Raw genomic sequence first — 26974 nt, 5'->3', positions numbered from 1 at the left:
CCGAACGACATTATGGCGGCAAAAATACAGGGTGCTTCAAAAAAATGTTAACACTTGTATGGAAAATTTGAGTATGTACATATTTTCTTTCCTTTCCTTTGCAAAAGGAAAGAAGGGTGACAATGATGGTGAACAAGTGGAGACACTTTGAAGACAAAATACATTTATTAATATGATATATTATGTTATCAGTTCTGTCTCTCTAAAAAAAAGTTACTTCCATATGACGTCGTTTCAATGATAAAGTTGAGGAACTGCAATTTCTACGAAGCTAAACGCATGATTTTATTCATTTGTCATCGAGGATTACGTATAGTAATGTGTTGCATAATTGGTCGATAAAATCAATACAAAGGTGATTTTACATTAATTGACAAAGTGGTTTTCCTTTCTTTTGACAAATTCAATTTTTGCAGTTTCACAACTTCAACATTAGAACGACGATGTCAACCCTCGGTTTCAACCCTCCTTTCTATATTAAACGTAATACTTTGACGTTAATAAAGATAATTCTTATAGCGATGTTTACATTAATAATCCTATATTATTATCTGTATCGTTACAATATTAGGTCATCTCATAAGTTCGTGCAGAAAGCAAAAAGTATTGCAATAAAAAGCCAAGGAAATTCTATAACGACGACGACATAATGGTCTTAACAGAAAAAAATAGGAAAAAGTTGTGGAATTAGAAGGCACTTGCTCTTTTTTTTATCAAATTTAATGGTTCGTTGGAAATATTGATCTAAATTATAAATTTCGACACGAACTTATGGCATGATCTAATATACATAATACAGTGGATTCCGGTTAAATGGGACACATTGGGACCGGACTAATTTGTCCCAATTAAGCGGTCCCAAAAAAGCGAATTTCAACAGACAAAATCTATGTAATATTCGGTTTTGAATACAAATGTGTGTTTAAGCATGCAAACAAAGCTAACAATAACTAATAAAATAACATTAATAAGTAATGAAAAGTAAGTAAATAAACACGTATTTATATTCCGTTCTTCAGTATCTGCCCCAAATAAACGGCGGTCCCGCTTAACCGGCGTCCGAATTAACCAGAATCCACTGTACTTAAATTCTGTACTTATTATGTTCTTTTTTTTTAACTTTAGTACCTTTTACCACTGGTATATGACGAAAATTTATTAATTACGATTACCATAATTAAAAGATATCTTTAAAAAGTATTCGTAGATAAGAAGTAAGTAAAATATACCTACATGTTTCGATTTTTCGAGAAGTTTTATTAAAATTTTTATAGATTGTTATCGAATTAGAATAACGTTCTAATATTTTGCTGTAATATGAAGAAAAGTTTATAAGTTTTATGTATGTTTTTGTAGAATTTTTGCATAAGTAAATTTAAAATGCGTAATATCTACAATGGATAAGTAGAAGACCTTGTTCCTATTAAGTTTTCGACCTTGTATGTATATATGTATATCGACAGTGTCAACCCCCTTTAATGCAACTTGGAAATTACATACGTACCCATTTATCTAATATATTTTGTAAGTCTCGTTTTATTTGTTCACTGTTATCCTTTTGCCGAATCAGGAAATGAGATATGTCATGTTTACGGAGAAGGTATAGTATTCAAAAAGAGTATTTCGCAAATGGTTTGTAAAATTTAGAGATGGAAACTTCGATTTTAAAGAAAAACAGGAGAAAAAATTTGGCAAAATTAAATTCTCCAATTTTCGGAAAAATGGCGAAAGATTGTAAAACAACAGAATAAATTGCTTTAAAATGTAGATGTTCACGTATTTACCTAAAATTCGACGCGAATATTCCGGACAAGCCAATAATTATTACTTCTTGTTTCTCCCATCGAAATGTCAAATCCTAATCAACCCTACTTTTCCTTCTACACGAATATCATAAATTACGTTCGATTGGAATTTTACATTTCGATGGGAGAAGCTAGAATTAATAACTATTCGGTTTTTTCGGAAAATTCGATTTTTCAACGAAAATGAAAAAGATCCAGAGAGGGTTAAGATATTTTTGAAGCACCCTGTAGAGGCGCGACTTCGGGGCGCTGAAAGGCATTCCAGTAGTCAGCTTTCCAGTGCAACCAGGAGCGCGGCAAGATTGGAAAAGATCGAAGAGTATCTAGGGTACTTTCGAGCATGGCCTAGCCGAGACTCGTCTGTCGTCCCAGACGAAGAAGGCGCAGGTGCACGTTGCAGCAGTGAAAGTATCCGAGTGCAGTTACGATCTAGCATCTGTCAATGCCCTCTTGCATAGTCAGTCTAATTCTAGCGGTGCCGTTTAGCCGGGAACCCGGGATTTCGAGCTGTCTTGTCGAAAGTGTCGGTGTCTATCAACGAGTCCGTTACCTGGTGAAACAATTTGAAGATTACTAACAAACACACGAAACCTTGTTGCTAACCTGGAAAGCTGTTCACGAATTTTCTTCATTGCAACAAACTAGCAAAGACTCGACTATGATCAGAGCAACGTTGTACCTTCTAATGGTCGCGTCTGGTGCCACCACTCTCTCCGCCGACTCGAATCGTGAGTAATTAGGATTTTTTGACAACTCGAACCTATTTGCACGATCACTTCCTATTGCAAAGCAAGTTGACGTTCAGAGTCAAGTTTGTAGAAAACCGGGTGAAAGTATAAGTTGGAAGATACGGTGCGTTGGAGTTAGAAAGGGACTTTTTTCTCAACGACATTCGAGTTTTGGATTTTTTGGTTGTTGTAGGTAGGTGGTTTAACGAAAGTTGAAGCACAGTTCTGTTTGGTGGTTGGTTTTATTTAGGGCGACAGGACCACAGGAAAAACAGTGGATGAAAATGTTACATAAATGTGCAAGGCGAGGTAAAGAGGTCAGTCGTGCAAAGTGTCCCTTGCGAATTTCTTTCGAATTTCACAATGTGTGGTTAAAAGTGACGAGCTGCCTGGCAACTAGCTTTTCGTGCGACACACCGTTTCCGCTTGCTTCATTTCCATCTCTGATTAAGGGCTATTAAGTCTAGCTTAATGACCCTTTTTTCAGTTCATAAGCTATCATGGTGAATATTGTCTTTTACTTAAGCTGGTAGACAAATGTTGAAAATTTCGTTGTCTAGATTAGAATGTAACGTCTTTGATTGAAAATGTAAGTATAATATGTATTTTGCATAATAATACTGAAACAGAGCTCTAAAAGTTCTTACAAAAAGAAATTATAAATACATCTAACTGAAGGGTTCCAAAACACAACGTTTCAAGTAGCAAAAAGTGAAATTTTCAAGACTGCTATATTTAACTATCACAAGATGTATAATATTGGTATCAAGAATTTTACAATGAATTCAGTCGATGTAGCTAATATAGCAACGCTTTAGGCTGAAACAAAAGTGCTTTCTACAGTGGGTGCATCCGTCCTCATGAAACACCTATACGTAGAAAACCGTGTAGAAAGGACTTGTTAGTCCAATGATTAGAGTGTCTAATTACTAATTTAAAAGTCTCGAGTTCTCGAGATTGGATTAAGATTTTAGAACTTTTCTTCTGGAATTAATATTCCACGATTATTCTGAGGCTTGGTCGGCACCGTCGATAATCAAACTTTTCCCGCCAAAATGGGAAATTTGAAAAAAATTCTGAAAGGTTAGTTGAACTTTTCAAGCATCGAAACAGAAGATTTCGGTTCTTTCGAAGACAACTTCTCAGAAAATACTTTCATTTCTTATTCCCCTAAGTTTCTTGACATAAGAATTACATCGAAATTTATTCTTCGATATTATAATTCCATAAAAATATTGTGATTTTCTCATTTTCAAGTTTACACTGGTTCAATTCACTCTAGCGTTTCGTGTATTATCAGTATTCCGAAAGAGAGATAAAAAAATATTAAAAAAAGGAAATCTTGCGGGTACTAAAAAAAGAGTGTTAAGATATCAAAAACAAAACATTAAAAATGCAGTTTTAAAGAATACCTCCAAGACCCAAGACAAATAAACAAAGCAGAAAAATCCAAAAGTAAACAGAGTATATGAGTCATAAAGAAGCCGTGAAAAATAAAAAAATGTTTATAAAAGTAAAAACAGTTTAGAAAGAAACAAAAATAAACCCAAATACAATTCCATATTGCACAAAATCAGCATAGAAATTAATCACAACGAAGTCTTTCTGTACATAAAGAAGCTTCCACATAGAGATTTGATTCTCACAAGGATTCTGGTAACCCGTCTCGTGGGAATGCTCTAAGCAATTTTCAAAGGTAGAGAGAAAGAGTTCGTTCCTTTGGCATTTACAACGTTGCAGTACGGAACCCTTCAATTATAGATTTATCATTGTAATCCTCGTCCATTTCATTTGTTGCTTCATAAGACAGTAAGAAACATTAAATTTCTTTAGAAACGTCCTTTCTTTTATCATTGCATTATTTCAAAATTTAAATCATGAGCTTTCTTATCATAGAACTGTTACTTGAAATTTAAATAAGTGAGATAAAATGCTAAAAGAAAGTATGAGAAATTGTATTATAAGTAGAAATTGAGTCTAATTGCAATTTCAAAAAAGTGAAATATTTAAATAAATGAAATAAAATACTAAAATGAATCTAATTACAGTTTCAAAAAATATAGATTTTATTTCTGGTAATCCTTGCATATTGCCAGTTAGTTGCTTAATAAATGCATTCTGTAATTGCAGCCGAGTATGTGAAACAGTGTTCGAGAAGCGATCCAAAGCTGAAAACCTGTCTGATCGATGCCCTGCACCATCTGAGACCGTACTTGAGTGTTGGGATACCGGAAATCGAGTTGCCTTCCGTGGAACCGTTTCGCGTAAGCTCTCGTCACTTTCGATATTTTCTCGATGCATTAGAAGTTAGTACTTCCTACCTCGTTAAGTGAAATTTATATACAGTTCCTTAACTATTCATTCAATTTCACTATAATCATTATATTTAACCAAATATCTGATAAAAGATTAAAATACTCTTGTTTCTGACATACTTGCTATTACGAACGTAGTAATTTCATTTTCAAATAAAAATCTTAAACGTAAAATATTATTAGAAAGCAAGGTAACTCGATAAAGTTTTTTACATTTATTTTTTCCACGTGTTGGAATGTTCAAAAATCAGTGTCTATATTTCACTTTATACATTTAAATTATTCTAAGTATTCCAAATATCTGAGCATCAAGTAATGAAAATGTAATTATAACTCCAAACTTAGTGTTATGTCGATTATAGTCTGGAAAACTAAGCCTCGGATGAACAAATTTTATTCTACAATTTTCTTTTATTTGTGCACAAGAAATCACCTCGTGCTCGCTTGTATGTGCATGACTTCCAGCCGCGCCCTGTACGTCGAAGCTTGAAATAATTGAAAGAAGATTTGCAAATTTGAATATCGATCTGTTTGCTACTGGTTATTGTATTTGCCATGACATCGCTTATTCCAACAGATGGACGAGCTGACTCTCTCCCTGACAGGTGGTATAAACGGTTACAAGGTACAACTGCGCGAATTGTTCGTAAAGGGAGCGAGTAACTATACTGTGGAGGACATTAAACTTGGCTCACCCTTCGAAGCCATTGTACGAATGCCAGCCCTCATCTTGGATGCGCATTATTCCAGGTTTGCTTCACGATCATCAAACGTCTTTGCTCTATTTAGATTCTGCTCCCCAACGGTCCATTTTATTCACATTTCATTCACATCTTAGAGTATATATTTCTCTGCTCTATACGTATAATATGTGCTTTCCATTTAAATAAATTTTAGCGACCTTAAATTCTCATAAAATACGATCTTGAAAAAGAACTTCTCTTTATCGCGATATTTGTTCCTTCGAAACGAACACTTCCTTTCTTACATACTTTCTTGTATCGCTAAAAACAACGGAGATATTTTAGGTTATGTTAGGTTAGACGACTCACCCTGTATTATACTAAAAAGAAATGAAATATAGAACCAAAAGAAAAAAAAAGAAAGTAAAATTTATCATTTATTTTGTATTGCATTGATTCACGTTAGAATAACGTGGAACCATATCTGCAAAATTGTTGGACATTGAACTGTTAAGTGGAGCTAGTAGACAAAATGTCCGAAAGCATAGACAAAAAGTCTAAATATTTCGAAGCAAAAAATATATGACATAGGCCATTTTCATAGTTACGTATATCGTGTCTTTTTGCACAGAATAGTGCACCAAAAATTTATAATTAATTAAGAATAATGGGAACAAATATTGAGAGTCTGGAAAATTTCAAAGATAAAAATTAAAGAAAAGTCTCGAGAAAAAAATCGGTACATATATCACTTTTTTGCACAGTATAGTGTATTAAAAGTGTGTTAATAATATCAATTAATTAAAAATAATGGGAACAGATATTTATCGACTGAATAAGTTCTGAAAATAGAAATTAGAGAACGTAACAATAACAATTGTTTCACTTTTAACTAAATTCGATTGGTATTATTGCTAATTTTTGCTTTATATACTAGTTCTGGAGTGCTAATTATTCTACCAGCCAGTGGTAATGGAACATTTCACGCGCGATTCGACGATGTTAGAGCTCTAGTCAAAGGCACCGTCTCGACGAAAATGCGAGATGGAAAGACGTATCTCAACGTGGAGAATCTCGACGTTGTTCTGGACGTGAAGAACGTGCAAATGAGGGTCCGCAAAATTTTTAATAACAATCGGATTCTCAGTAAGTAATTTATAAAAATGGAGAGAAGATTTGAATATTTAGAGTATTTAAGTAAAATACGTAAAAAAATATTTTCTTCATCTTTGAAATAAATCTCTAAAAAAGTTTTAAACTTCTGTTAAAATTTATAATCTTCCTACAGTACTGAACACATTAAATCAGATGATAATTATTATTACAGCGGAGGCAACCAACCTGTTTCTTCGAGAGAACGGACAAGAAGTGTTGAAGGTGATGGAACCCCAGCTGAAAAGGAAGCTGTCGGTACTTTTCGCCGGCATCGTCAATCAATTGTTACGTCACGTGCCAGTGGAAGTGTTTCTGCTGCCTTAAATTTCACGTTTCTCCCTCGATATCTCGCGAGAGGAAGCAAAAAGAAAGAAACGAAAGACAAGCTGTTCGAATTATAGCACATTCTACTTTGTACATAGAGTTACAACACCACTAATGAATCATAACTTGGGTCATATCAAGAGGATAAAGAAAGGACAGTATTGTTACGAGGTTTAGTTTCAGTACAATTCAATGTAACGGTTGATGTTATTGTAGAGAAAAAGAAAAAATCAAATATATATATATACATATATATATTTATAAAAGTATGAATTTGCTTTTTAGTCAATAATTTGCCCTCGAGAATGTGAGTCACTGCGAAAGGTTGCAAAAGAGGGATCGTTCAGTTTCGTAGAATGCAATCGTTCAATTATTAAGTTTCTAGTCTTGCGACATGTGAACATATTTTTACTTAATTTGCGTATATTTTGTATTCTAGACCTACCTTCACTGACCTACAATTTTATGAATATTAGAAAATTATTGGTATAGCTACACCTTCCATTCGTGCTATTCTTTCCGTTTAAACGTAATTTTTTATTCAGATATTTCTTCTAAAGGGTGTTTCATCTTCCCACAAGTGCTCAAAATAAACAGCTTCAATTTTATCGCAATCTACGTTGATCAAATTGAATTACTTCACCGAATTCGTTAAAAACAATTCCAAGATAAATCTGATTTATGTGACAACGATTCGAAAATAACTAAACAATTAATTAAGATTTGCGAGATTTACAACATGTGTATGTGATTAATCGAAATGCAGAGAAAAATTCATTCGAAAGGATTAAGAATTGAACCGCAGGTAATACAACGATCGATCTTTATTAGCAATTACTGTAACAACGTCATGGTCACCGGGAATAAAATGAAGTCACCTAGACCACGAAATCATTCGAACAAATTAACATTTGGCATTGGTTTCTCTTTTATTTACATCACCTAAACTTCGTCCAATAACAATTAACAATTCGTATAAGCTTGGTAACAATCACAGGTGTGCCCTCATTAGCAAATAATACTGGAAGAACAGACGATTTAAATGTTAAATGAATTTTACAACGTGTCCTTAGAATTGTTCGCATTATACTGTGTTATTCAACATGTCCTTCGCTTCTTTCTTTCATTCCGCCTTCCTCTACCTCCATCACAAGCTCTATCGAGCTGCTTTCCGTCACCAGTCCGATTTCTTTTTTTTTTTTAATTATTTTATTTGCTACAACTTGGACGTGTCTCAAGGGAACACCGTCGAGAATGGTATCTTCGAGAAGAAATTATTGGTGAGCTCGGTCATGTGCACGTCCCACAGTTCCATCAGTTTTGGTAGCATTCCGCGGTACACCAGGGGCCAGTACTCGTTAACGAAGATCAGAGCAGCACGATCTAAAAGAAGACAGTTGATTTTAGAGCAAACTTTTATAAATTTTCTTTCTTTTTTTTTTGTAAATTCTCTGCTTTTCCCTTGAAACGAATTTTTTTGTCCAGTGACTTAAGAAATAACTTAATATGGCGCTTCGTATTCGTATTATGAACAAAAAAATACAGGATTCCATTTAAAAAATTAACTTGACTTTGATATCTCCCCCACTACTACATCCACAGAAAAATTATTTACACCGCATAGTGTTCCCCTTTATAACAAACAACTTTTGTAGGAACATTCTTTTTATAGTTTCAAGAGATATTGCACCGTTCTCGCTTAAACGTAACACCCTGTGTGTGTGGCGCGCCAATTCTTATGATAGATCGGCATTATCTACATTTAATACATTATACAAAATGCACAGGTTCCGACGTGCAAATGAAGTGTAGCTTCTTTGACAGCTGAAATTGAAGGGTTGATAAATTTTTACACACAACAGTTAAGAAGAAATTTGCTGTAGTAGATGTGTTATTGAATAGCACCAAAAATTCGTGACACAATTGTTTGGACATTATTAACAGGCGTGACGAATAATGAGAATATGCACGCAATTTTTTACGCAAGTTTAAACTTTAAAAAACTGCTGAAGATATAAATGTAGTAGTTGAAGAAGGTTATGTAAATGTTGGGACATTTCAACGTTGGTGTGCAAAGATCAAGATTGGTGACATTTCATTGGAAATGAGCCAAGAGGAAGACCAAATAGGGCCTGAGATGATAACGTTTTAAGAAAAATTATTGAAAACTGTAAAGAATATAAAATGCTGCCACATCCTCCACTATTCACTCGACCTTTCCTCAACGGACTACCATTTCTTCAAATACCTGAAGAATCTTTTAACAAATAAATTATTCCGTAAAAGAAGCATTGAAAAAAATTTGTAATTCAAAGACTAATGATTTTTATATCTTTGGAATAATGAAGCTAATTAATCGTTGGGAAAAATATATAGAGTCGGGTGGAAAATATTTTGATTAAATGCATTTTTGTTTAAAGTACAGTTTCATTTCAAATAACGACGTTCCGTATGCATCAACCTAATATTATGAAAATAATACGAAGGATATAAGGCGATGCTTCAACAGAACCGTGGTAGCGAACGTGTTCATTAAAATGTACTAAAATTAAATATTTGAATCATAGTTTTTTAATAATGATCTTGTGAATGCAACAGTAATTTATTTTTCTTGATCTTTTGCTTGATCTTCATAAATACCAGAAATATGTAAAATAATTTCTTTAAAAACAAGTGGAAATAATTAAAACCGTACATAGTAACTGTACAAGTGATCACAAAGTATGCAAGAAGAACACTACTCGATATATTACTCCACTGATTGGTGACAAAGATAAACGAGAAACAATATGTTTAAGTATGCAAGTACCTAGTAATTGCTGTTATTAACATTAGACAGCCACATAAATTCAACGGGAGATTCCTCGTTCAATACAACGCAAGAACTTCAATGTTTCCGTGAAACACGACTACAAAATTTTCATAGCATCATGTTCGGTGAAAATTTTCCAATCAAAAGGATCGAATTAAACAATATCTAGATCATCAGAGCAAAAATTGCAAACATTACGAAAAACAATCATTCTTCAGACTTTAGGAAGAAATCAGATAGTATAGAAATAACTGTATTGTAGTTGTGTATTTTTGAAAAGATGGATTCGCTGCAATTATATTTTGTGATTTGAAATGTGGACTCACAAAGGACATTACTTAACCGATACACACCGATTTTGATAAAATTTTGCAGGCAGCTAGAGAATCCAAAAATATTAGCTGCTAATATTCATGCTTAACCCTTTCGCGACTAGCGCCGGTTATATCCAGCATCCACTAAATGCTTCACACTGGCTAGCGCCGGTTATATCCGGCATCCACTAAGTGCGTCGCATTGGCTCGCGCCTCAACAACTCAAAGTGAAGATTTATTTTAAAATACAGAACAAGGCCTCAACGACATTCCCTTTGTCCGATACACCCTTAAGTCCTCTGCTGTTCCAACGAAATCCTCTAAGATTTGAAAAAACACGGGACACTCTTAATGTGTATGGTGTGCACTAATGGCACGACGACACGTTCGTTAGTGGCGTACCGATGGCTAGTTCCGCCGTCGCGAAAGGGTTAAGGGGTGAAATCACCCTCGAAACTTGTGAGCTGGAAAACTATTAATTAGAATATCTCGAAAACGAATTGACGTAGAAAAGAATGTTAAATATGAATTCTGTCTGCTTCTTCGCGAAGAATAATATGATGTAAACGAAATTTGGGCAAGATTATAGATGGCGCCACCATAGCTGAAAATATCATGCGTTTGTAAATATATTTTTGACAAAAATTCGTCAGTAGAGACTACAAAATGGACCTCACAAATACACTTTCTCCTCAATTTCCGAAAATTACTATAAAGTGACAAAAAGTCGATACTTGCTCAGCATGCATTTCATTTGACTTCTTATGGACTTTGACTAATGAATTTGCTATTTTCTATTACAGCACCTTCTATGTAATCGTAACTGCAGAGTATAAAACCGGTATGTGTTATTCCGTGTATATTATGTCACGTCGCTTTTTACAGTAACCATGTAACGATTATGTCATCGGTAAGACTTCTTCAATTATTCTAACGTTGCGTGAAAATCGAGTTAATTAACCCTTGAATGCCTGAATGAGTGCATTGACACTCACACTTTTAACGCTTTAAATTTTGTATTAACCTGTATATACAAATTTTAAGCAATTAAACACAGAGGAATGATGCAGGTATAGTTGGTGGAAGCGATACAGTGAAGTCGTAAGTTAAAGCATTAAGCGGCGACGCCGATTGATGTAGGCGCACCCAGGACCCTCCGTCATTTATTAATTGATATCTAAATTTTCATCTGACAATTTTTCATTTAAAATATAATTACGATATTAACCCTTGGTCGCATCCTGCTCAATAGTAATTCTCGTATTAGCAAAAATTAACTTGCAGCTGTCAACAATTAAGGCGCAGACAAATTTTTTAAATATACTGCAATAAAGGAACCAATTCCGAGTTGACGAGCTCCTCATCTCCTTAGAATTGCTGTTTTGGTGCTCGGATTACCTGTATCTTCACGCCTCACTGTATCGCTTCCGCCGACTATACCTTCTTTGATTTTTGAGATACTCTGAGTAGAGGCGTTTAATTTTGAGATATTTGGACGATGTCCCCTGTCTGAAACTCCCATCTCTGAAACGACCGTCAGAAACTGGTTTAAAAAATGTCCTACTGACGTAGAAAATTTCGAAAATGAACAACGCTGTCGGTCAAATCTTTTATTGGACCCTAAAGTTTTCACAGAAGCTTACAGCTCGACGATTATATTGATCACATAGGATAATTAAAAGGCCAAAGATATTTTCGTTCAAATTTCCCTACGCGAAGCAGCAATTTCATATGCGCCAACCTAATAATAATAGAAACAACAATATAGCTAACAACGTAAGTCTGAACAGTCCATGCTCGCCTCAAGTAGCAGATCACGTAACAGCCTGGCGATATTACAGCGGAAAAAGGCGAATGACGCTACTGAAGACAAAAGTACGAGGGTAAGCAGCAAATAACAGTAGGACATTGCAATTGCATGCTAATTAAGTGGCACAGGATTCTCTTGAAACCCGTGTACGCGCGGTAACGTAACATTATGCAATGATAGGATGTCGGAACAACGTCGTTCATCTAATGAAAGTTTCTGTCGATTCGAGGCAGTTGCCTTAAGTAAACAATGAACTACTGTACTTATATTATGTCATGTGGCCTTTTACTACAATCATGTAACGATTATGTCATCGATCAAACTTCCTCAATTATCGTAACGTTGCGTGAAAATCGGGTTAATTACCTTCGAGGGTCTGAATGAGCACCGACACTCACACTTTTGACATTTTTCATTTTATATTTCATAAACTTCTTTAGTTTTTCAGAGAGTCAGGGTAAAGGTACTTAGTTTTGAGATATTTTGGATTCCCAAGTGAAAAGAATCTGTTCAGATAAAATAATGGTTTGAGATAAAAGAAAAGAAATAAAAGAAATACCAAATGAAGGAAAATTTGCCGAGAGAAGGAAAAGTTTTGAGATATTTGAGACAATTGAGACTCCCGAAGGAAAACAAATTTGCTCGGATAAAGAAAGGTTTTGAGATATTTGAGATTCCCAAATGGAGGAAAATTTGCTGAAAGAAAGAAAAATTGCTCAGGCTTTAAAGGGTTAAACATCTCACTCCTAATGTATATCATATTTGATTTAAATAGTATGTATGATCTAGAATAGGATCTATAGGATCTAGTGGATAGTTTATTTTTGTGAAAAATCTTGAGCTATCCCTGTAGATTACATAATAAATATACCATTATCAATACCATATTTCATTGTTTTAATTGATCGTAAATAACACCGGTCCGTTTGTTGTTGTTTAATGACGTTAGCGTATTATACTTACTCAGATCTTCGTTTCCGTTGAAGAGATCACTGAACCAGATCTTCATGTTCCCAACTGTGGGTGCCATTTTGAAATGCTCGATGACCCATCTGTCGTCCACGACATTGCCAGTAATGTCCCAGGTGCATTTGATGTCCTCCATACTGACGTTGAAGAATCCTATTGAATACAAGCGTAAAGAATGCGATACAAGCTGATTCTCGATGAACATGCCAATCTTGACCGCCAATGTGAGATTTATTTCGTAAAATTCTGAGTGGAATTCTTCAAGCGATTTGAATACATACATACATAAGACTTAAAAACTTTAAAAAATTCAAGGTAAGAATTCTCTACGTCACAACCAGACTAACCCAAGTCTTCTACTGTAATTTAACAATAGAACAAAGAAAAACTATCAGTGTTCAGATTTAAAACGACATTGTACTTGAAGTAGTTCGTACAATTAAATCTTTTTTCAGGTCACATCATTATGTTTATTATGTTAATTTGCCTTTATTTATTAGACAAGTAAAGTAAAACAAGAGCAGTATGATGTATATAACTAAATTTCAAAAAAATGAAGTTGAGTTAGTCTGGCTGTAAGGTTCAGAATTATTAACTTTTAACGCTCTAAGAGCAAAGACTCTAAAAAAACAAAAGTTTAGTTTTAAGAAGAAAAAAGTGACAAATGTTTATGAATTTATTTATTTTTATTTCTTTCTTTAATTTGCCTTACTTCGATGAAAATAAAAGATGAATGGAGTTATTGTGTATATCATCAGCATCTCAAAAAGTTAAATATTAATTTTAGGTAAACTGGTGTAAATGTACCTTTTCCACCAACTTTGAAGCTACCAAAATTGCCCTCGGCTTTGTAATCACCGTCCATCAGAATCTTCGGTAACTCGACGTCAATTTCCAGTCGGAAGAAATCGCCGGTCATTTCCGGTCTCACGGCCAAGAAGCGTGCTTTGGCAAGACCGTACGTTCGAAGATCCGAAGCCGACATTTTTCCATGAAGCTGGCCATTTTGGTATTCAGCGGATTGGCTCTCGACGTAGTAAGGGTCCAATTTTGGTATGCCGAAATCTGACAATCCTGATTCAGAATTTAACACGCATTAGTCGCTATTGGTGAATAAAAAATGATAGATCGATTTTTTCGGGATTAAAAATAAAACATTACTGATCGTTCACGAAAACCAAAAATAATTCTACAAGATAGTTCATAAGTCACTTTAGCATTTAAAATTGAATAAAATTTTGTCTATTGTATATTTTAAAATTTTTGTTTTAGATTTTGAATGTTTGTTCTTTTAACCGTAATAAGAATAACTATAGAAACGAAAATCATAAAAAGGAATGATAAAATCGTTTACACGATGAAATTTTTATTCTTCGTTCAGAAGTCGAAATAATCATTCATCCTTGCTCGTTAATCAAAAATGTCAATATTGAAAATGCACAGTGAAGGCTTGCATTATTGACACGTCATACTAAGCGAGTTTCGTACGTTTCGACTACTGTAAAAAACGTCGGTGAAGTGAATGGAAAATGTTTACTATCTGAAATCGTTGAGAAATGAATAATGAACAGAATTCTGGACGGATGATGTCAAGCATTGTTAAAAACAGAAAAGAACGATTTCAATGAAAATCTATATGCACCTTCTCTCGCCGATAAATTAATTTATTCTTGCAACTTTTAATATGACCTTTGCAATTATGCGATATTATGTAAGGCCTGTTGCATTAATGTCGTTCAAAAGAGAAGTAGAAACAAGTTTAAATAAAAAAGAAAGAAGAGAAAAATTGTGATTATTGGGTTGTGACGCGTTTGAAAACAGCAAACTCACTGCATAAATACCTAACTCGTTAGAATGTTCTACTTTGATAGTTGTTTAATAATTGTTACATCGGAAAAGTAAATATAATGTACCTTCAACGAATGTGGGCCATGACTCTTGAATGGCAAGTCTCAAGCAGGATGAAAAGTCATCGGCATCCTTCTTACAAGTATTCACGGTTCCAGCTAGAGGACAAAAAAGGCATAAATTAAAAGGATCACGAAACCGAGTTCACGTTACTCTGTGATTCATGAGGAAAATTGAATACACCCAGTGAGCGGCAGTTTTCAGATTTCGCTAAAATTCAACTCACCAATATGCGCACAAACGACCCACGTTAACTTTCTAACTTACTAAATCGTAGTTCTGTAAATCCAATGGCGGGAACTTTTACTCGTAATCTTAGAGAAAAACGAGATTAGTTGTTTCAATTGTTTCAATTCAATAACTTTTATTTTACACTATTTTCCATTCAGTCTGAAATTTTTGTCAGGTACAACTGAATCATCTCCTCTGCGATTTTCCTTAGTTTTGCTAACTATCGTCAATAGCATTTTAAATATCATTTTATATCTTGGAAAGAAGCTATGCTGCAATTGTAAAATCCTTGAGTAAAACGGAGCAAAAGTAACAAAAGGTAACAAAAAGTTACCCTTATTATGTTTCAAGAAGAATGAACTTGTAATATCTACATTACTTTCATTCAACCTTAATTTACACCACTCAGCCTTTAAAAAATGTGGTATCTATTCTACCTTTGTGAAAGAAGTGAAACAATGACCGAGAAACCTCAAATTTAACTCACTCTGCCTCAATATATCCTACCCACCCTTTCCAACAAATTTTCACTAGATTTGTAAAACGAAAACACAATACAATATCGCAAATTTTTATCTTTTTTATCACGTGAAAGAAAAAACAAACCAAAAAGTAGGAAAACGGTATTCACCCCCATAGAAAAACCCAGCACTTCTGAGAAAGAGTAATTCAAGAGCTTTATATTAATATAGAACAAAACGGAAACTAAACAAAGTACCGAAATGTGAATATTAGAATCTGAATAAAAAACTCATCCCCCTACAAAAAGAATTCTACTAAAAAAAGGAAGACCTTATAATCGGATAAAAATCACTAATCAAAGTACCCAAGAGCAAATAGTAGAGTCATGAATAAAAAATTCACTCCTCTACAAAGAAAACTCCGATATTTCTACAGAAAAGAAGAAAATAACACGATACCCGAGAATAAATATTAGGTGAGCGCAAGAGTTCTATCGGTTTCTGCATTACCTACTAAAAGCTTTGTTTTCATGAATGAACTGTAATGATCAGAATGTTCCAGTAGTCCCATATGATAATTTCAGACGTCCTACTTTAATAACGAGTCAAGAAACGGCGGTTTCCTGTTTACTTTATGTCAGAAATCCAAACGAGAAAAGTTCACTTGGGTCACTGTATATGGGTCACTCAAGTATTCGAAGAAAAGAACTTGTCAATGGTGATTTATTTACATGCTAGAATGATGAATCGAAAACTCACTCCTTCGCAAATCCCTCCGCAACCCTTACCAGAACAAATAATAAGGAGCAACAAAAAGAGGGTAAACATGAGCAGACGAGCCTAAAAACAAGTCTGTGCAACTTACGAAGCTGATAATCCCCAGCGACGAGGACGACGGCGCATAGCGCAACGGCGAGCGCCTCTACGACGTGGAACGACATGGTGTGCTCGGTTAAAAATCTTCCAGCTAGCTTAGCCAATTATAAGCGGTCCGTTTATATAGTTTCCAGCGTCAAGGACTCCGGGCAGAGAGCTACGTTGCAAAATTGCATGTCATTAAAGCGCGCCAACACGTGAGAGGCGAGAAGCGGCGCGCTGCACCGCAAGGAACAACACACAGGCTTATAGGAATCGCGTTGCGCCGTGAATTCTGGGGAACGCGTAAACGCGCTCTTCTTTTGTTAGACGGTGACCACCACGTTGCACATTGCACAGATCAGAGGAGGTTGAATTCAGCCAGCATCGACTTTTCTGTCACTACATCGGCATCCCTGGCTCGCTGGCTTTCCTCTCGCGCCTATAGGTCTGTATAGAGGCGTTCTCAGAACAGCTATCGGAATAATTTCAACGCTTGTTTACCTTCTACAACTCTAGCTGCGTTGTTTTTCAACGTATATATATATAACGAATATTTTGAGCACTTATGACTACAGAATAATTTTTGTAACAGAAGCAGAAGCAAAAAATACATACGCACATATCCACTCAAATATATGAAAAAGAATCATATTGAAAACGGAAGCAGTAGTCAGAGAAACATTAAAGCAGTAATAGAAGAACATATGACTTGGGAAAAAGAAATCAATACATGCTCATCAAACGACAAAAATAGCCAGGATAAAGATAAAGACCATAACAATAAAAATAAGAATAACTGATACAGCGTTTCCTCCTTGTGGAATGCTATAAATATGACAGCAGCAATAGAGGAACATTGGACCTGGTAAAAAAAACTCATCACCTGATCACCAAACCACAAAAATGGAAACCAGTATAAGGATGTAGACAGTAACAATAAAGAAAATACTAATTAATAAAATTGTTTCCTCCTTGTGCAATGCCAGGAGTGCTAAGCAGCAATTATGTACAATGGTACTCACAACGTTGCGGTTTTGTTATCTCAGTTTCGAAAAATTTAGCACTTACGACATTGTGATATGGAATCCTTCAATTTTAGTTTTGATTTTCAGGCCTGTTTATCTATACCTATATTTTCGAACCATTGCGATGGACAATACACGAGCAGTTTTAACCCTAGGAAGAAGAAACTGTTCTAAATTTTAATCTAACCCCTTAACATATGACAACGTGTCAGACTCGTGGCAGAGTTTCTGGCGGAGATGTGACAAAAATAGTTGTATTAGTAAGAAAAATGAATAGTGATCCTAATTTTCGTTTAAATTTGTAGGACTGAGAATTGCTAAATGTAATTAATCTGTGACAGATTAGTTTTTGTTACCTGGTACAGTACTAAAACAGAAAATGGCTGACGCTTAGATGCATAGTCAGAAAAGAAATCATAGGTTAAGGGGTTAATTGTAATAAAAAAAAAATAAACATGTCATCTAATTTGTTTGTTTACAATCATTAAATAAAATTACTTTCTGACACAGAAACAGATTATTAGCAGCCTATGCAAGTTATTTTATACTTTGTGGACATTTTTCTACCCTCCCTGGAGCTTCCTAGAGTTAATCTCGATGATATTGGAATCGTAAGTCTCGCAGTTTGGATGTAAACAAAGATGCAAAGAATTTTGCATAGTAGACAAAAAGGGGGTTTTTGAGTCTGGGGTTAACCGTAACCAAGGAAAAAAATCTTTAACTGAGAAAATTGAATTCGTGAAATTAATTCGTAGGATTTCAGTAATGTTCTTTTCTGAAAAATTCATAAATATTAGAGTTCTTGCTCTGAGGGATATATGAGTACTGGAAAACTTCTCTTTCTGAAAAATTAACGAACGAATAATTTGTTTTTCTAAAGAATTTACGAACCCCAGAAAACTTTCTCTACTGAAACCTCTTCTTATCATTATCTTAATCCTTTTCCCAATGTACTCCATAATAGAGACACAAATTAGATCGAGTAATTTTGAAGTGAATGTATAATTAGAAGGAGTGTTCACGAATTCCCCGGGAAAAATAATTTGGGTATACTGGAATCTCTTTGAAATTTAAGTGGTCACGGAGTTTAAACCCGCGTCACTGCTGCACATGGGAACACAGATAAGGCTCATCGTGTATTCAGGAATTGCAGAAATGTGCAGACAATTCCTACGGTATAATTAAAGATCAACTAGTTGTGTTCCAATGTATGCACGCTCGTCAATGGAAATTAGAAGTTTATGCAACGGTTTGTGTGTAATATTGTAATCGTACAACTAGGCCAGAAGATTAAACATTAAAATTTCGAAATTTCAAATGAAAAGCTAAATGTAACGCAAACAGTAAGATGTAAGAACAACATATATCATTGAAGTTTAATACAATGAAGTTCTTACTTTTCTCGGAAGTAAACTGATCATTTAAGTAGCTAATCCTACAATTATACCAAACAGTGAATTTGGTAATATCACATCGTTTCTTTTTCTTGTTGCGACTCTACCTACTCGTATTACGCTGATTCGCTTCCGTATTGACCAATATTTAACCTCTTCTGGCTGCGATAGCTATTTCGATTCATCGCGTGTGGGTAAATGTGTAATGCATGATTTCTTAATGCCACATCCAGCAATATTTCCTGACATCTAATTATCTAAGTACAAACGTCGCTACGTAGGAAATTACAACGCGTTTTCAGCGTTCAGAGACCCATAAATATAATAACGTACAGTTGGTGGAATCGATATAGTGAGATCGTCAAGTTGGCCAAGTACCAAAGTACACGTAATCTGAACACCAAAATAGCAATTTCGGGAAGATAAGCAGTGTCAACTAGAAATTAGTTCTTCCATAGCAGTATATTTAAAAAACTTAACTGCGCATTAATCCTTAACACGGGCAGGTTAATTTTCACAAATAGTGCAATTACTATTGAACGATGGAAACTTAATGAAAGATTATAAAGAGAAATTTTAAATATCACTGAGTCCCTTGGGACCTTTCACCCGCCAAAATATTTAATCCTTTGAGAGGTGCGAGAATGTTTTTATTCCTAATTTAAATAGTTTGGAAGGATGAATAAGATGGAAGAAAACATTTTTTTATAAATGCCATTTTTTCTGTTTTTTTCAAGATTACCTGCGTTTCTTTACATTAATGCACATATTTTTTTCTACTGTATGGTGTAGCAAACATTCATTTTTTGCCATTTCTTCCATCGAACAAATTTTTCTTCGATCTTATTCACCTTCTGAAACCATTTAAAATACGTATAAAAATATATATGTTTTACACGTATACTTGAATGTTTTTCTTATCTAATTTTTAATAATTGCAACGAACTGGAAATACATTTACTTCCAAAGTTTAATGTGTTTATTTGTTATATTACAACACAGTATCATACGTGAACGTCTTATAAAAAAAAAACTGTTTACTGTAATTGCCAGCAAACGAGTATATTTTTTATCCTTTTCTTTAATTTATACTATTAATTTACCAATTTATTCTATCAAAAATAAAATAGTTTTCGTTTTATTGTACACAATTTTAATGAAAACTGATGTATATTTTATTCGTTGCAATTGATGGTCTGAAAGGCAAGGGGTTAATGATCTTCTAATTTACTACTTCACTATATCGATTCCACCAACTGTACGCTGACTCACGGCTTCGAATGTGAATCATCGACTTGAATGAAGTTCGTTGCGTGATCTTTTTTCCCCTTTGAATTCGAGAAAAAGCAGTGTAACTTATTTTAATTTTACTTTTCATTTGATTATTCTTAAAATTTGAAAAATTTATTTTTGTTAACACGTTCACTTCAACGCCACGGAGACAGAACTCTCACCACAGACCATGCTTTACACTGGGACACAAGCTGATAATTTGTTTTAATAAATGTGTTAAAATATCGTAACACAATCTCAGGTCACGCGTGTTACATAATTATATTCTCGACTATTTGCAAGCATATTTACCAGGTTCAGAGCAGATTTCGTTTATTTATGCAGTGAATAAATGAAATTCGGTTACCGTCACACATATGTACATATATGACACTGCTAGCGAACGTGTTAATTTATTTTATAATTAATTAAATCGTATCGATCGAACCAAGGAATTATCAGATTGTTAAATTTAAGTTTCGATTTAATTTACTGAAGAGATATCTCCAAAAAGAGAGAACGTAAAAGTTAATTACCCTTCAACATTTGATATTCAATTCAAAGTATCCAGTATGTACACACCATGCAGAATAATAACGTAGTCGTAAATTAAGTCATAAAGAGAAGAAAACAGCGTTTCAGGCTTTATCGCGATGCAGAAACTCGTTAGCTGCTAGTTTACACCTGGTACCTCTCCTTGCTAAAGGAGAAACTTTATTTCGAGCAGCGACCATTAGAATATGGAACTACACTAACAGCGAACGCGTTAACTTAACAAAAGGCCATTATTAAAATATATTTTAGAATCGAAATATAGGTCGCGCAGGGTGTAAAGATATGTTGTATCGTGATTTTCACAGATGATTCTGCATATCGTGTTCCACTCATAAAGGAAACCAAAGGTTTTAAAGCACCCACATATCCCAAAACAACCGTTTTGTCAGAAATTGATATTGAACTTTTCTCGCCAGTTAGATGAATTTTGTTCTTAACTGCTCCACATTTGAAACTTAAACTCTGTGCATCAACAATCATGGCGAGAATGTAAACAAACCGCTGAAGCATTATAAAACACGTAGCAACGGTTATTAGAGTTGTTCCTAGCGTTCAGTTCGTGAGACATAGTGTTTATAATGGTGCAAAATATTCGCCAAATTGCTGGTGCATTCGAAAATTATTCTTTAGTACGCGAAATATATGGAGAAGTTCCTGATCGACGAGATTTCCAACGATTAGACGAAAGTTTTGAAGATGGAAAATTGGTATTGAATTCTATTAGTGATTATCAGGATGCAGGTCGATCTTGTGTGCATTAGCATAGAGAAGAGTACAGTAAATTCTCCACAAGTGTCAGTCCGCAAGGAACCTAAACCTGACACTTGTAGAGTCAGGGACTACGTTTTCGAGCCTCGCGCCCGCCTTTGTAGTTTGCCGAACGTAGACAAGGACAGCGAATAAAGATAAGGATGAAACGTGAGTCGAGGCAACCGAGCGATTTAAATACCAACTTTTTTAATTTTACGTTTTCTTATCCCGAAATTTTTCTTAACATATTGATGAGATTTTTCTGATGAAAATGACATCAAACACGACATAATTTGAATAACATTTACTTATTAACACGTTCATTGCTGGCGTGACAGTGAATAAGTAAATGTTGTTCAAATTATATCGTGTTTGTTATCATTTTCATCAGAAAAATCTCACCAACATGTTAAAAAAAATTTCAGATGAAAAAAAGTAAATATTTTTCTATTATGAATTGTCGAGCCGTGAAATCTCGTAAAAGAAACCGAGTGGTGTAGCGTTACACGCTTGACTGACAGCGAGCGAGGATAACATAGGCGTAGGACCATCTATACTGACACTTGTAGAATCCAAACTGACTGACACTTGTAGAGAATTTATTGTAACTCGTTGCTCTTACATGTTCCCATCCATTAAAGGGTCTGCGTAATATTGCTTGTTATGTAGGCATTTCACATGCGATAGTGCGTTGAATAATTCGAGAAGAAAGTCTCCGGCCCTATTGAATTCAACTATCAGACATTCCACAGTAATGGTCGTGCTATTTAGAAGGAATTACAGGCAACCATCTTATAACACGGTTAACCCCCTGACGTATGATTTCTTTTACTGACGACGCATCTAAGAATAAGCGTCAGCTATTTACAGTTTTAGTACTGTAGTAAGTAAGGAAAGCTAATTATAGATTAATTAAATTTGACAATCATCAGTTTTATTAAATTAAATTAAATCAGTTCTGTTAAATTAAAGTTCTCAGTTTTGTTACATTAAATGGAAAATTGGAATTAAAATTCATTTTTGTAACTGATATAACTGTTTTTATCAGATCTTGGCCAAAATCTGTGGCACGAGTCTGATTCATTATTATACGACAAGGGGTTAATTCGACGAGAGAATTGCCTCTAAACAAAAGTTCAACCTTTTTGTATATAATATAAACTAAAGAATACAATTTACAGCAATAACAAGGACTTGTTTGAGATCAAACAATCGTTAATTTATTAATTTTACTTTATTTTCATCATCACTATCATCTAAACACACTACTGGCCTAACTATTTCTCTTTTAACGGGCTGAAACTCCTACTCGTTTTTATATCTTCATCTTCAAATCTAGCTGAATTAATTTTCATAAAGAACAGCGATGCACAGACTTCTCAATATGAATCGCTGATGAAGAAGAAGGAGGAAGAACGCCGTTATTATGTATACAATGGGAATTCCCAGTTAATTTCAAGCGAAATAGTGTGATGGAAAAGTTCGTGCTATACACAGTGTATGTAAATAATAATTTAGTCGAGTTATAACTCGGTTGTTATTGAAAATAGAAAAAAATTGTAGAGGAACAACTGAACAATGTGATGGAAAATGTAAAGAAAACGTGTAAGAAAATGTTTAGAATGCAATAGTGGAACATTTGAACATTTACCGTAGGTACTAGAAAAAGAGGTAAATATTTCGAAAAGTACTACATTTCTCACGATTCTACTCTAATACTTTTTTATTCAGAATAAAACAAGCAGTCGTTTCATGTACAGTTGCACTTTGCAACTGCACCGATGCACTTCCGTAAGAAACCACATTACAGGCTTGTTAAACCATGCAAACCTTTCCTCTACAATTTTTTTCTATCTTCAATAGCAACCGAGTTATAACTCGGCCCAGTTACTAGATGTTACACTTTGTATCAGGATTGCCCAAAATTAAGTCGCGCTATATCGAAACCGTGTTCTCAGAGTACGGTTTTATAGGAAGGCTGCCTGTATTGTCGCTGAATTCTCTGAAAATTGCAACAGAATCGATCTTTCTTCGAAAATGTGCTTTTTAGAGATGAGAGCAGCTGTTCAAGTCAAAATTTACAGAACCGGAAAAATACTAGAATATGGAATTACGGAAATCCTCAGGTCATAATCCAGCAGTTCAACCAGGGATGTTTCTCAGATAATGTGTGGGCGGACATTATGAGAAACATGAATTATTAATCCTGTTTATTGACTGCGTAACTTAATACTGCGTCGGATTATATGTTACCATATGAGAGACGTCCTTAAATTTATTTTATGCATGTTGGCTCACCACTATCTTCTAGTAGGCATGCTCGAGAATTTTTAAATAATGTGTTTGGATCACGCTGAACAGATCGAAGACCTGCAACAAAGTCGCCTCCACGATCACCAGACCTAAATCCACATAACTTGTTCCTTTGGGGTGCAGTGAAAGAGTTTGTATATAGATTGGACCAACTGAAGTCTTTCATTGTTTAAAAAATATACGAGACCTTTATTGCTGCAATCAAGCTGTAGGACACTCTAAACCAAGGTATTTAGAGGAAAAAGAATTTCTATTGTCCTAGCAGTAACGGAAATAATTAAGGTGAACACATTACGTTGTCCACCCAGTATACGTATGCATTAATAAACGATTTCATTAATCACCCATATCTTTATTATTATTTCCATTAGAAAATTTAGTACTTTTAGAAGAGGTACAATTTAGGATACCGGTTGCTTAACACTAGAACGACCAGCTGGGTCAAAATGATCCATCAGCAACTTTCCAAAAAAGTGGACGTTTGATATTGATAAATATTATCGTTTGTAACTTTCCGGCTCCATTTTCTGCATGTACAGAGTGTTTCATAAATGCATGCCAATACTTCAGGGGGTAAATCTACACATTAAAACCAGTAAAAACTGTCATACGGACATATGTCCTGTATAACCTTAGATTTCGAGTTATACAGTATGTCCGGTTTATCTCAGAACACGGAACTATGATACAAAACTACGAATAATACAAAAAAATATTTCAGACGAAAGTTGTAGGGTACAGAGGGCGACTATTTTTTGATTGTGCAATAACCTTGAAAAGCCCTGCAAATTTCGTGTTTAAGTTTGTAAATGGGAACGTATATTTTTCATGCCCAAAGTTTTATCTGCTTCATATCGATGGACATTATTTATCAACATTAGATAAGGTCACGACGTACTAAAGCGCACAGTAGCGTATGACGAGACATAAGATGAGCACTTCGAACAATTTCCTTTAATCGTCCATAACTCGAAAACTAAGGTATTACGGTCACATATCCATATGACATTTCTTTACTTGTTTTAGTGTGTAGATTTACCACCTGAAGTACTGGTGTGCATTTATGAAACAGCCTGTATATTTCTATCTGTATTGTATGTTTCAGTTACATAAAAATTCACTTTTGGAAAATCGCTAATGGTCCGTTTCGACCTGGTCAGTCGTTCTCGTGTTAAATCGTACATCTTTCACACCGTGTCAAACAAAAGTTTACAATTAATCTGTTCTTGGAAAAAAGTTAACTATAGTCAAATTGTGGTACGATTTCAACAACTTTCCCTTGTTAATTCGTACAAATTTTTACACAAACAATCTATCGTAGTCGAGAAACGAAAAGGAACATCATGACCCGTGTGACATGATAATTGCGAGTAAATCACGTGCAAGAAAAAGTAGACATCCGTGACCTTGTGACCTTGCCAGTAGTAAGAACCTGCCACGAACGATGGCTGGTTTGAAAACGATACTGTAAACAGACGACTTGATGCCCCTATGGAACTGCTATGGCACTGTCTACGCAGTTTTATGTAACAGGGATTACAGAGCGTTCGAACTGGACGCCCTTGGATCACATCGGATCGATATGAGAAAACTAGTTTTCGTTCGGGAGGCGACTGACAAAGAAAAACGGCCAACGAAACTGTACTATATACATGCCTGATCAGCCGTTCTGACTCTCGCTCGTTTGTTCGATCGATCGATCGACACAGTTAATCGACGAAGCGGTTGGACGATTCGTTCTTAGCGCATAACTAACTGATTAGGTTAATCTAGTATTTTCTACCGTATTATTCAGAATGACATTTCATTATTACACAGGGTGTACCGTAACTGGTGGTGCAACCGTGAAGGTAGTGAAAATTTTGTAAGAAGAAATAAAACCAAAAATATAAAATAAAGCTGTTCCACAAGGAACTTCATTTTCGAGAAAATTTCATTTAAAGATTCGCTACAAATTGTTGCTTTCGCTCGTACTTTTACGTTGGTAAACAGCCATGATGTCACATTTCGCAAAGAAGTCACCTACCCAGAAGATGGTGTAAACATTCTGCAGCTGAAATAAAAGAATCGTACGGACTTTCGAACAATTAAAGCGTCAAAGTACCATATCATCAGTTCTCTGATTCAAAAAGCAAGAAATTGTCAATTGCAATCTTCTTGATCGCAAAAATCTTCGGTCTTCGTTAAAGACCTACATTGACGAAATTGTCAACTGATTTCGTCAGTATGAATAATATCATTGGTCGCGAGCCGCTTTAAAAGGAAGAGGAAAATTTATAAGCAAGACAGTGATCATTCTTGCTGCAGCGAAGAATGTAACGAGGTCGGTGGAATTACTGTTATTCATATTTGTTTATAATTATACGCAGGAAATTGCATCGATCTTTTTATACTCCTATCCTCTCTATAAACGTCACTGTGCATTTGTTGACGTGGTATATTTTTGAATTTGTTAGTGAGACGAGCGCAGAAAAGGATCAATAGAGGCAGATAGGTAAATTAATAATGTTTAAACAAGTTTTTATTTTGGTGATCAAAATTTTTGAAATTTTCTTGTAAATGTCGGTCATTACTTTAGAGTTAAATTTAACTATAAAATAATTTACGATTGTCCCCTTTAATCTGCTCTTTATTCAAAGAATGAAAGCACGTTCATGACTTTGACATAAGAAGAACAGCACACAGTATTTTAAGGAGGGAGCACCACCCTGAGACATCTAGAAATAGGTACAAGTTTAGGAATTTTTTTCATAGGTAACTGCTAAATGAAAAGTTTTAATTTTTACACGGAATATAAATTGAACTTTCAGCTTTTCTCTCTAATTTTTTAAAAATAAAAATGTTACAAGATAGAGAAGTTGCTATGAAACCTCTTTTGTTAGAACATTAATTGCTGGCCACCATTGCCGGCAAGAATTGAAGCATCTGAAATAAATAATTCTTCTTGTTTTCTAAATCAAAATGCATTACCTACAATGTGGCGTACGATCTTTACGATATATCAATTACTTAATTTTTTAGAAACGTGTTTTAGCAAAAAGTGGTTCTTCCTCTTCAAACTGCCACCACTTCTATAATAAATACTATTTTTGTAAAATCTTACGCGACATTGTAAATAATGTTTTTATTTATAAATCAAAATGAATTTTTTATTCCAAACGTTCTAATCCTTGCCGGCGACGGCGGCCAGCAATCAATATTCTAGCAGAAAAGCTTTCGTAATAACTCCTCCATTTTATAACATTTTTACTTTTTAAAAATTGAAGAAACAAGCTAAAATTTTACATCTATA

At 34.6% G+C, this 26974-nt stretch overlaps 2 protein-coding genes across 2 annotated transcripts; one reads left to right on the top strand and one right to left on the bottom strand.

Moving 5' to 3' along the window:
• The first annotated feature begins 2463 nt into the window (after window positions 1-2463).
• LOC108578517 (circadian clock-controlled protein) lies at window positions 2464-7178 on the top strand. The gene is made up of 5 exons (XM_017941868.1): window positions 2464-2533; window positions 4664-4797; window positions 5426-5598; window positions 6469-6677; window positions 6859-7178. Exons 1-5 carry the CDS (start codon window positions 2464-2466, stop codon window positions 7008-7010), a joined length of 738 nt encoding a protein of 245 aa, XP_017797357.1. The 3' UTR covers window positions 7011-7178.
• Window positions 7179-7914: 736 nt separating this feature from the next.
• LOC108578498 lies at window positions 7915-16474 on the bottom strand. Its single transcript, XM_017941846.1, has 5 exons — window positions 16381-16474; window positions 14829-14921; window positions 13723-13989; window positions 12910-13068; window positions 7915-8393 (listed from the first exon to the last, which is right to left on the bottom strand). The coding sequence occupies exons 1-5, from the start codon at window positions 16454-16456 to the stop codon at window positions 8245-8247; spliced, it is 744 nt and encodes a 247-aa protein (XP_017797335.1). The 5' UTR covers window positions 16457-16474; the 3' UTR covers window positions 7915-8244.
• Between the last annotated feature and the right edge of the window lie 10500 nt (window positions 16475-26974).

This window comes from Habropoda laboriosa, unplaced genomic scaffold (genome assembly GCF_001263275.1).
Source record: "Habropoda laboriosa isolate 0110345459 unplaced genomic scaffold, ASM126327v1 scaffold38, whole genome shotgun sequence".
NCBI lineage: Eukaryota > Metazoa > Arthropoda > Insecta > Hymenoptera > Apidae > Habropoda > Habropoda laboriosa.
Note: the sequence above shows the minus strand (reverse complement) of the source record. Positions and strands in the feature narration are given on the sequence as shown.